This window comes from Pyrus communis, chromosome 16 (genome assembly GCF_041283825.1).
Source record: "Pyrus communis isolate YQ-2024b chromosome 16, ASM4128382v1, whole genome shotgun sequence".
Classification (NCBI taxonomy): domain Eukaryota; kingdom Viridiplantae; phylum Streptophyta; class Magnoliopsida; order Rosales; family Rosaceae; genus Pyrus; species Pyrus communis.
Genome location: NC_142580.1, coordinates 14,015,192 through 14,027,736, shown reverse-complemented (window position 1 = coordinate 14,027,736; position 12,545 = coordinate 14,015,192). Strand labels below are relative to the sequence as shown.

Here is a 12,545-nt window from a genome sequence, read left to right as displayed (position 1 = left end):
GTGTATGGATAGCACAACTTTATATATATTGCTTAATGGAAGAGGAAAAAGTACAAGGAAACACATGAAAAACACTTTAGAACCAAGAAAATTAAACTTATATTTAATTTAACCCTTCAACTTTTTTTCAATTTTGATTTAAGTAAGTAATTTTTTACACCAAAGACAAGGGGGATAGATTTGAACTTTGAAAGTAATGGATTAAAAAAAAAAAAGACCTTAATCACCAAAGCAATCTACCACTTGCCCACTTCTTTTATTAGTCATTCTTCTTCATTTCTAATTCTTATTACACTCGAGTTTCATATTCCTCCATAAATCTCGCTTGTATTCTATTTTTTATTTTAATTCATGCCATATGAAAATAAAATAATTCAAGGCAAAGAATTAATAGGCGTTAAGAAACGGCGTCAATGCCGACGAGGCACCGCGCATATAAAAGCAACAGAAAACACACTATGCTTTGAAAACGTAACAGCTCGATAAGGCGAGGTCCATGTATACAGAGGCACAGAGGCTCACAGACACACAGAGCGAAATCCTCCTACATCTTCAGACTTCGGACCAAAACTGTGAGTTAATTACCATCCTTGCCACCTTCTCTTCCATCCCTGCTCTCGATCTGCTAGAAATGCGCGTCCATGAAATGCAGTATCGATTTGTGCAATGTCGTTTCATTTGATCTGTTTTTCGTTTTGTTTCTTCGGCATTTGGTTTTATTTTTGCTGATTATGTATGAAAACCCAGATTTTGAAATCTGCGTTTTACACTTGTTTGGTTCACTTAGATCTCTGTTTGATTGCTGAGAAAATGCAGCTGGGAAAATACACGATTTTTTTTCGAATTTTGGTGTTTTTATAGTATCTGGGGAATGAGAATGCAAGAACCCATATTCCAATTTCCAATGTGATTAACTGGTTATTATAATTTAACACAGTTGAGGTGAAATGCGTTTGCTTGATACCCTTTTTTATGTGTGTGTGAAAGAAAATGTCTGTTTTTATATGCAAAGTAAGTTATTTACCCAGCCAAAGCTAATCAATGTATTGTGTTTGGTGTTTTTCCCCTAATTAAGCATGATTATCCTAATTTTTTTTAGTCAATTATGAAAATGCCCCGACAACCGTAAGTTTTATACAAAAAACACTTCCAATAGCTCAATTGGAGAAAAAAAAAAATCCCCATTTTGTCATCCTCTATTTGATTCTTACTTGTAAAATCCCCCCTTATTACCAAGTCAGTCAATTGGGCTTTTTTTCTAAAGTATTGGATTTGAAGTGTTTTTCTTTAAATTGTAATGTTTCCAAGTGCTTACATGTAAAAAGCCCCTCTGTTTTCATTGCATATGCTCTTTTGGTGTTTGTTTAGTAGATATATTTTGTCTGTATTTAATCCAACATATTAGTTGTGAAATCGTTTGAATTTTGAATTCAAGCTTAGTATTCAAATTGGTCCACTATTCCTCTGTTTCCATAAAATTTGAAAGTGAAGTAAATGAGTGACTTTGTTTACTGGAGCGATTCTATATTTGGTAAACATTTTTTATTGGTTCACTTTCTGCTTTTCTATCATACACATATACTCATGTCTCAGAATTGCCTTTTACCGCGATTTAAGTTTAGTACAGAGTGATTCTCCTTTGCTTTGTAAAACCCTCACCATTTCTTCGATTTTTCTGTCTTTGGCAATGTCTCAGGGTGTGTTGGGGACATCATAGAAATTATGGATTGAGCACACCTACCTATTTTTTATGTTTGATTTTGTTCTTCCCCTTCTATGTCTTCACATCTGTGGTGGAAAAAGCAAATGATTCTGTCTCTTGCTACTTTATGTTTAATAATTAACATCTCTTTTCATACTTACTAGACCCATCATACTCCCGAAGGGAATGATGATTTTCTGAATAGTTCGTATGCTTTATCATCTTTTCTCACTTGCTCATTGTTTGTCAATTGTCATCTTCCTTTGATAGTACAGGGTAATTTTCATCTATCTGCAGAAAAATTAGTATACAAATCTTTCCTCATGGAAGAAGGGTGGTTTCACTTTCATCTGTCTTTTAGAATCCAAATCTTAATGATTTAATGATGCTTACACATGTTGAGTATTTAAAACTCAAATCACGTCACATTTTTGTTATATTTGCCCACACGAGTTGTTCTGGAATTGCTTTATATTTCTTTAAAACATTACATTGTAACTTGTAAAATACTATCACTCTTGCATCTTCTTTTGTTCCCCTCTCTCTTTCATTTTCTTCTTTTTGGTCAGGAAAAGAAAATCCTTTTTATTTTCTAATAGCAGCATATCCTGAAGGATGGTACAAACATGAATTAAAAATATGGTTGGGCATTTTTGTGAGTTAAAAATACTCACACTATTTACGGAGTTTGTAAGCAGCAAATCATGACCAAATTTTATTTTATTTTTGTAAATAATGAGAGGTGCAAACATGTTTGCAGATAAACCTATAATGATATTGATACAATTGTGATGCTTTTTCTGTATTGCAAGTGTAATGGGGATAGAAGTTACAGATATCTGCATGGACAAGGAATCAGAATGTGTCACAAATTACTCAGAAGGTCTTTCTCATGATTCAAATCATGAGAGAATCCCCAGTGATCACGTGATTTCAGAGTCATATGAGCATATTAATGGGGATCGTGAACAACAAAATTTGGAAGAAAGTCTTGAAGTAAAGGAGTATGAAGTGAAAGAATGTACTACAGAAAACTCTGTTGATGTTTCTCAACTGAGTCTTATTGAAAAATTTAGTGAGGATCAGAATGTAGTAAGGTCGAACTCTGATAATGACCAGCCTTTGGATAAGGTTCAACTGGATTCTGGGAAAACAAAGGTTAGTAGTAAGTCACTAGCATCTGCAAAACGTGCATCAAAACCTACTGCGGGAAATGCTAGAACAAAACACACTGTTCCACAGCCATTTACCTTAGCGACTGAAAAGCGTGCTTCATGTGGAACTCGTCCAGTCAGTGCTGTACTTGATTGCGGTAATGGTGCCAATAAATTACCCAACACAAGTGATCTGCGTCATCTTAATACCACAAAGCATAACCAGGTAGCTCCTGTCAACTAAGCCTAGATGCATCTAATGTAGTTTGTTTTAAATCCCCTATGTATCCATTGTTTCTTTTTTATTCTATTGACATATGACAAAAACATTTGTCATGATTTTCCTTGACTTCCTTTTATGCATTATCTCTGTTGGAGTCGTAGAAGTTTGTGATGACATTTATATCTATGCAGCCAATATCACCTTTGGTACCAAGGATGCCAATGCAACCAGATAAGAAGAAGCATTCTGATGAGGAAGATTCCTGTTCTGTTGCTTCCACGTATCCTACAACATTTTGAAGTCCTAGCTTGATTCATGTCTTTTATCTTCTTCCTACTATGACTTCTTATCGGGATTTGAATTCTATTCCTTGAACATGCATAGCACAGTAGCATCTGCACGAACTATTAGGTCCAGAGCAATTGTTGCATCAGCTCCAACGTTTAGATGCACTGAGCGTGCGGAGAAAAGGAAGGAGGTAGTGCCTTCACAGTTTTTTATTATGTGTAGTTAATTTAATCAGTCCGATGAGTAGATCCCTAAGCATTAACTATGTACCCTTATTATTGTTGCCATATCTAGTTTTATTCAAGGTTAGAGCAGAAGCACCAAGCATTGGAGGTGCAAAAAACTGAAAGCGATGCAAGGACCAAGGTTTTACTCTCTCTCTCTCTCTCTCTCTCTCACACACACACACACACACACACACGCACGCACGCACACCATTGAACGGATGTTGTTTGTTGTTCCATTGTGTCTTGCCTTCTTTTAATATGGTCATGTTTTTGAGTTCAACTTGGTCATTCTTACCTCATTTTGCTTTACCTTTGGCTGCTTCATAATCTTGGAATTCAAGGAAGAGAAGGAGGCGGCTATCAAGCAACTGAGAAAGAGTTTAACATTTAAGGCAAACCCGATGCCAAGCTTCTATCACGAGGGACCTCCACCTAAAACTGAACTTAAAAAGGTTATACAGAGACTTCATCTGGTTCTACCCTGTATGAGATTCTGATATGCTATTTGAAACCACAGATTCTGATGGTTAGCATAGAATAGTATTACATCGTAGGGGAAGTGTGACAAATAGATTAATATGTGTGTAAATGACAGCTCAAGTTTGTTAATTTTTTCCCTTGTCTCTATGCCAGCTGCCACCAACTCGTGCAAAGTCACCAAAGCTTGGCCGGAGGATGAGCTGCAGTGAAACAGTCAAAGTATCTCGAGGAGACAGAATGAAAGGAAATCGTCACAGTATGGGTAGTTACAAAGAAGACACCACTTATGCTGGTTCCCTGAAAAGTGAGGGTCAGATCAACATCCAAATTGGTAATGCCGTTTGCGAGTTCATTGATGAGACTAAGAAAGTGGACGAGATAAACAAGTTTGTTCCGGCAAACCTAAATGGACAGCACATGGACATGTATGTTCAATCTTGATTTTTCTGGTGAGTGTCGTAATTTATAAGAGGAAACGAGTCTTCACTTTCTGTCTCAATCTTGTGACTTGCTCTGAAGTATGTGCATGTTTTGTTTCTGTAACTCGCAGTGACTTGTTGCATTGTTTGTGTGTAATTTATGAACTGTACACATCTTCTGTAATTTATATCCACTCGTGTATATGAAGAGTTATTTATTCACCAAGAAGACTGCTTGTACTCTTGTCTGAATGATCTAATTATGTTGGAGATCAACCTGCTTTCGTATGCAACTTGTTTTGAAAACAATAATAGTGCGTCGCCATAGACTTTTTTCTTTAAATATGTAGTCTGCGCTTTTTGTTTTGTTCCCACTAGATAGAAAATCAAACAGAAATTTTATTGGCGGGGTCAATATACTTATGTGGTTAGGATTCTACCTGACGGTACTTTGTAAGTTTGTAACATTAATGATGTCAGAATTCATGTTTTCAGATTTCAGTGACGATTGCATACTTATATGTCCAGTTTACATGATGATGTCGTGGAAGTGATGTTTACTTACTGTAACCATAACAGAGACTAGGGAATAAAAGTTTAGGCAAGGGCCCCGTAGATTTGTGCTTTCTTAGGGTGGAAATTGTGCTTTGTTGGAATGGAAGTCCTTGGTTCTTTAGAAAAATGAGAAAGTTACCGGTAGAGAGTAAAGTGCTCGACGTTGTTGTAGTGTATTCATTATTGAACAGAAAACATGACCTTCTGAGCACAATATGCCTCTTTTATGGAAGCAAAATTCCCAGTCAAAAGTTTAGGGGCTTTAGATTTTGCTCCACTTCAAGTTCTTGAGTTGTCAATTCTTGCTTTCCTTTAAATTTTCATTGATACAAACACAGTTTCAAAAAGAAAAAGTGAGAGTGGAGAGAAAATATGAGAAGTTTGTGGTGTTTTATAGGCATTTGAAGTATATTCGAAGTTCAATGCTGAGTTCTCTATGCTACCTACGAGTGTTTTAGCCCCAACTGTTAGATCTTCTATTTTCAATTTCATCCATTCATTTTTCGTATCACTTGTACCATTTGAAGAAACATCACAGATTATCAGAAAAATGTAAATTTTCGGGAAATAACGTGTCAAGGCTAAGGCTTTTGCCAAAGTGGGCTCCTTCTCCATGTGTTGCTGGATTGAGCACACTGTTTTCTTTTTCCCTTCTCCATTGGATGCAGTCCAGTCTTCCAAATGTCCTTCGAGTTCAATATATAGTGTTCGCGTCAGCTTCTCTCTCCACAAGGTAAAAGCGAAATGTTATACACTCGGTTGCATGTAAGTTTCAGCCCTGAAGAGGAATCTGGGGTCTGTTATTCATAATCATTCAGAACATTTGTTCAACTTAATAGTCCAATCCTCATTATCTCAGTTCAGTAAACAAAGGATATCATCTCCTCACAATTTGGCCACAAATCATATTTTGTGGCGAGGCAGGATGTTACTTGGCATGTAATTGAACACCAAGAGACTCGTTTGGAACGACTTCTTTCAAAGTACTTCTGCTTAAAAGCACTTTCAATAAAAAGAATTTTTAATAAAAATGCAAGAGCGTGCTTTTTCCAAAAAGCACTTCAAATACTTTTTTAAACTCAAAAGCACTTGTAACTTTTTTATGTTATGCACGGTCAAAGACGTTTTTAGCGATCTGAAAGCGCTTTTAGTTATTTAAAAAGTATTTCCAAACATGCCGAAGCTTTACATTTCACGTTCTCATTGGATATTCAAGATCATAGATGAAGTCCGGCCATGAATAATCATTTGCAAATCATTCATATCAAGTAAACTTTAGTGTTTTTGCACTTGTAATAAGATCGAACTAGGACATTTAAGTTCACAGGGTCGTATTTTCTAGGACAATATAAGGGTTTTTTCCCTCCTTGGAATAAGTAGGCTTGACATTCATTTCCAATGGAAACATAACCATGATCCATGAAGCTATATAGTTTTGTATGCTTAGTCACATTCTGCATAGTAGGCTGTGGGGGATCTAATAAAGTCATAGGACCAAAATGTTGGTTTATTAACCCACTTCATGTGTAACATGTGATGGCAGATATGTATCATATAAATACTATCTAAAACAATTTAATACCAACCAATATCATAATTCATCAAACTTTAAGCAACACCTCCCCAACCATCTTTTTCTCTTTTTCCCCTCTTGGTTTATCTACTTAAGCTTTAACAGGTATTACTTACTTTCCACTTAAGTTTTAACCTGCCACTAGCACTACAGTTTACTGATTTTTTTTTTCTTCACTTGTAAGTGGAAGGTTTAAGTTCGACCTCCATATTTGGCAAGTTCAATACCAAATTATTGTTGACTCATTGTGTGTCTAGGCCAACTCCCTAGCTCTAATATCGTTAATACTGCATGATATTGCACAAGCAATCCATATCACATTTAAACTCATAATCTTTTTCAACAAAGTAAAGACGGAATGTTAGAAGTAAATAATCTTATGTTCCATAGGTTACAAGAAAGAGCAAAGAGCAGGTAGCAGAGACTTCTTCTCAGTCTTTAATTCGATGCTAAAGGAAGCTTTTGCTTTGACTTGAATTGTGCACCACAATCACAATCCCTACCAAATGGTCTTCATATTTTTCACCAGGCCATATCAAATGGTCAATCCCTTTGACAAGTTATCCATGTTCTTCGTCTAAGAACAAATCTGACTTTTCCCTAGCAAAGTGCTTTCGGTTTCAGCCATTCTGTATTTTCTTTCGTGTCTTTAAAGCAAACAAAATTAGGTAGGAAAAAAAAAAAGGGCAATTTCTTTCTCTTTTTGGTCAGTGACTATTTCATTTAACAAAGTCCAAACAGACATAGTACAATGACCATGCAAAGGCGGTCTAACAAAGAACTCGAAAAATGACTAAAATACAGATAAGACACCACTTACACAAGTGAGGGCTGAGAGGTACAGAAACAGCAAATGAAGCCTGAAATTGGTTTGCAATGCTTTGTGAAAAGCATATAAGCAAGACAGGGAAGCCATGGAAAGTAGTGCTACCATGTCAGCTGACCCACATCAGACACTCCTCTCCTCTTCACATATAAAAGGGCCCATCAAAACCAAATGCATGGCCAGATCAAAATCTACAAATAATCTTTCTCTCTCCCTCTCTCTTTCTCTCTTCTTTCTCTCTCTCTCTCTCTCTCTCTCTCTCTCTCTCTCTCTCTCTCTCTCTCTCTCCGTCTCGGTGGTTCAGATGTGTCACAAGGTGTTGAGGGGAATGCTGTCTGGTTCGAGACCATTCCTTTGAAGCAAAGAACATGAACATCGAATGATTTCGGACCAGGCTTCATTCCCCCCAACACAAAATGCAGTACGTTCCTACTCATGGCAATTGATCAGTTAGATACACCCTTTTATGCATCGCTGATCAATGTATGAATTCTGAGCATTTTCGACGATCTAGCTGCTTGTTCCATATCATCGATCATGTAAGCATACAGCATATCATTCTCATTAATTATCGTTCTATGCATATTTTCTCCATTCATTGATTTGCAGCCATAAGTGAGAACACTGTACTAGAAGAAGAAGACCGGTCCGGGCAGGTATGTATTACAGGACTTAAGTCTGTACTTTAAAGCAAATCCAACCATGGAAACCCTGGTTTTAGCGACGAATATATAATATTAAAGCACGACTACTTTATTATGGTTTACATTGCCAGCAGAGTGTAGCATTTGATGACATGAGAATTATTAAATTGTACATTTGCTTGTTAGAACATTATTCATTAATTATTGTTAGGCAAGATTAGAGCTGCAGGATCAATATCTTCTCCTGCTACGTCTTATTTATTTATTTATTTGCTACAAGCGGTAGTGAGGAGGGGAGAATCAAGCCTAGGACCGTAAAGTTCAGAGCTTCGTAACCCCTCGAGCCTCCTGCTACGTCTAAATGTTTGAAAACTTGGATAGTATTTCAGCTGTTTTTTTTTTCCTTTCCAAATGCAATCCTTCTGCATATTTTATATGTTTCTACCAAATCCGCTGAAAAGGAAGAAACAAAAAACAAAGTTATATGCATGTTTTTTCATCTTTAAGCAGTTGAACTTTATTTTTCTTTCTTCCAATTTGGCTTTTGCTTGTAGGGAGTTACAAAGAATATAAGCCAAGTAAGAGCTTTAGTGTTCACTTTATCATGTGTTGCATGAGATGAAAGAGTAAACAGCAAAGATATATGAGCTTTGAATTCACTCCTTTTTTCACCTTGTGACTGCCATCATAACCCCACCTCCCTCATAGTCTTTGTGCCTTACCCCATACATATACATATACATATATATATATATATATATTCTTCACTTTTCATAAAACCGTGTGGGTCATCAGATCCCATTTCTGCATAGAAAATCTACATTCAACTGATTCTTATGGATGTTTCCGAACCAATGATTATTTGGTCTAGTGATACTCTGTTGTAGTGAAAAAGGTTCTAAATTCAAATTTCGTGAGGATAATTGTTGATGGACGTAAAATAATAATGACAACTAATTGTTCTTTGGTAGAGTTCCACCATATTTAGGCCAGGGTTCGCGTCTCGACATATAAGTAAGGGCAAGAAAGCATGAAGTGGGCTAGGATTAAGACAAAAAGATGGTATCAACGATAGAACAAAGACATTATTAAACATCAACACTAACATAACTTCAACGGTACAACAAAGACGTCATAAAACAACAAAAGCACCAAGCATAATAACGCAATAAAAGCAACGATTCCAAAGGACGAAATTGTAAGAATGCTCTTTAATCAAGTGAACAAAATCTAAAACAATCAAAATACTATAAATACCTATAAGCCAAAAAAAGTACTTATCGACACTACCTAAAACATCACTCTCATCAAACTTATCACACCTAGCTAATAAAAAAAATGTAAAACAGAGAGCAAATGAATAACTATTATAAGCTCTTTGTCCATACCATGTGGTCTCATTTAATACCCTCAGAAGTCCTAGTACAAGATTTAAAAGCCATACTCATGAAACTGTACTGATATGTTTCTGAAAGTGGATTAACTCATATTCGAAAATTTGGCCTGGTTCCTACCTTATCAGATATACTGTGAAAACAATAATTTGCAATAGTATCAAAATGCTCCATTATACAAAATTGTCAAACAAAAAAGTACTTGCACCTGACAGATTAATTCGTAAAAGTATTAAATATAAGACATATTGTGTATAATACACTTCACACGGATTGTGCGCGACATCGTCGAACAAACACATTTTTTTCTATTTAGTTCTTACCTATCCCTAGTTAGTAATTCCAAACGTGATCAGTTTCTAGTAACGTCATACATGACAGAAGACAAATGAATCATGCATTAACCTTTTCATTGATTTTGGCATCCAATAATTAATCCTTACAATCATGAAAATTAACATGAATTGCTATGATTTGGATGCTTCGATACGATGTGTTGCAATCCCCAGAGGCAGAGGAGGGTCAAAAGAGAAGGAGAGACATATTGAGTATGTTGCGAGGATATAAAGTAATTCCTATGCTCGATAAAGCGATTTGGAATTTTTGCTCTATTCGGAAGATGGGTTCCCAATTCCCATATACTTTTGTGTGCTTTTTTGGGATTGACCATTTAAAAATTCTATGAAGTGTTCAACATTGAAAAAATCATTTGTAAAGTCCATTTTAATAGAGTAAAAGAGAGAATTTTGTTAAGCATCACTATCACAAAGTTTTTCGAAAATACAAAGTTGTTTTAGCCCCCTACAACCTCCTTTCAATGGTTCAATTGTATGCATGTAGTATGAAAGGAAGAAAAAAAATGGTATTACAGAGGGAAGCGATTTCCACAAAACATTGTTCCTTCCCTTACACACTTTTATATATTTTTAACTGTTGAATTGAATAAATGAAAGAAAATAAATGGACATAATTGAGTTAGGATTGTGTAGAAGAATCAAAAGTGTGTGTGTGTGTGTGTAAATCATTTTCCATTATATATGGAAGGTGCCACTATATACATTAGCGCAAAATTTTCAGAAAGTTGTATGCATGGGTTAATTGATTCAGTTTAGTAATATTTCTCTCTAATGTCGATCTCATTAGAGGCGGATTAAAAGCAAGGTAAGCAAGGCTTGTGTCTTGAACATCAAGTTAAATAAAGGTGGCATTTTTTAAATAAATGGATCTTATAAAAGGGATTATGCTAAAAAAAAAAGAAGCCTCATGTATGAATATATACCAGTAGGTTTTTTTATGACCCCAAGACTCTACTTCATGTTATTTGTGTTCGGGCATGAATTTCACTGGGAAAGGTCCCTGGCTCGAGCATACAGCTCTCCGAGGAGTTGGCACTTTGGTTGGTTGTTAGGCTCCTTCTTGTTGAGAGGTTGCAAGAGGAGAACAAAGTTAGTTCTAAAAGGTGCCTTTGTGGGGCCTTAGGTGTGGGCCTTGAGGCTCACAGTCAAAACTAACTAAGTGCTTAGGCGTGCCACTGCCATCTCAGTATGGCAGATGTAGAACAAGTGCATTTTAAGTCGATTACTTGCACCCTAAGTTAATTTGACTTCTTGTTATCAAATGATTGTCGTAGATGAGTTAAGTCTACATTAAATTCTTTTCTATACCTTGAGACCAAGGACTTTTAGTTTATTATCTTGTATGCTTTAAAGGGTGAAAGCCCAGATCTGGCTTAAGCCATCGGTCTAATTCCTATTTATCTTTTGTGATAGTAAAACCACTAAATGAACTAGATCTGAGGACCAATGGAGCTTCTGATCACCAAAAGACTGTAAATAACTTGAATATATATTAGAGAATACATCATAATACCAGATCTACTAATGGAAAGACGAAACAAAGAGAGTTAGGCAAGATTTCACCTTGTCAGGCAAGGTTGAACGTCATGTAGTCTCTTTCCTTTGTGATTACAAAGGGTTGTGTGTTTGAAATGGATGGATGGTAAGCAAGTTTACATGAGAAAATCGATAATACGCCACTAGGGGTGATAGCAGAGCTTTAAACTAGACAAAAATGGCTTTTGTAAGGAGTTATCTTGAAAAGGATTGAGGTCTGGGTTGATTATAGCTTGGGATGCAAATCTGGCTTAAGAGCAGAGTTTGTATGTTTGTTTGTTTGATTGGTTGAGTGTCTTTGTCTCTGGGCCCTATTTTCCCTTTTATAGGCAATGATCTTGGCTGTTGCAAGCTTTGCCTGAAAGCACTTCAGTGAGTCATCATCTTTTTTACGTGTTCTACCATTCAGAAAGTGTTTTTGGGCTGAGAGTAGGTTGATTTCCATCGGTTGTCACTTCCTTTGTAAGCACCTAACCTTTGCATTAATGAGGGGCCGTCATATTGTCTTTAAGATAGATGGATGGGCTTGGTGCTGGGCCTCAGGCAAGTCTCATTTCTTTAGTTCTTTTGGGCTTTCTCTCCTTTAAGTCCAAAGTCTAAATATTAACCCAAACAGTGCCCCCTTCAATTGTTGTTGAGCCTTCAATCCAAGGTGTAAATAATGATTGAACAGCCACCACCGTTGCACGCCCATTCTCGGAACTTGTGCCATTTTAATGCAACCGTTTTGTTTACCTAAAACCTTTTGTACTTCCCTCACGAATGCTACCGTTCCTCTATATCATTTTTACTTTATCTCTTTGGCAAAATATCCTACCCATTTCAAGCCTCAAAATTTCTTCAAACTCTTTAGAACTCCCATAGTCCAAATTCTTCGGGAATTCCTATTGTTCTTCAATTCTTCTCCCTTGGCTCCGAATTTATCTCTTCCCACCGTTGCGTCAAAATTCCTAATGGTACCCATAATGGCTTGAGTTTAATCTTCCTGTAAGACTGGTAAGGGGATTTCTACCATGAACTGCCCTCTTAACAACCTTCATCGTCCTCGGGTAGGCCTTCACACGGAACTCTTCTTCAAAGAGGGAGGGGTGCATTCCTTGGGACCTGCATGGACTTGTCAGGTCTCAATTGCTGTTGGAAACAACATTCCTAAGGAGGAATCATCTTT

General features: G+C 36.5%; 1 protein-coding gene across 1 annotated transcript; it reads left to right on the top strand.

Annotated features, from left to right (window-relative positions):
• Nucleotides 1–288: 288 nt before the first annotated feature.
• LOC137731786 (protein WVD2-like 3) lies at nt 289–4,769 on the top strand. The gene is made up of 7 exons (XM_068471006.2): nt 289–572; nt 2,515–3,082; nt 3,271–3,359; nt 3,464–3,557; nt 3,662–3,733; nt 3,936–4,046; nt 4,228–4,769. Exons 2-7 carry the CDS (start codon nt 2,519–2,521, stop codon nt 4,513–4,515), a joined length of 1,218 nt encoding a protein of 405 aa, XP_068327107.2. The 5' UTR covers nt 289–572; nt 2,515–2,518; the 3' UTR covers nt 4,516–4,769.
• The last annotated feature ends 7,776 nt before the right edge of the window (nt 4,770–12,545 follow it).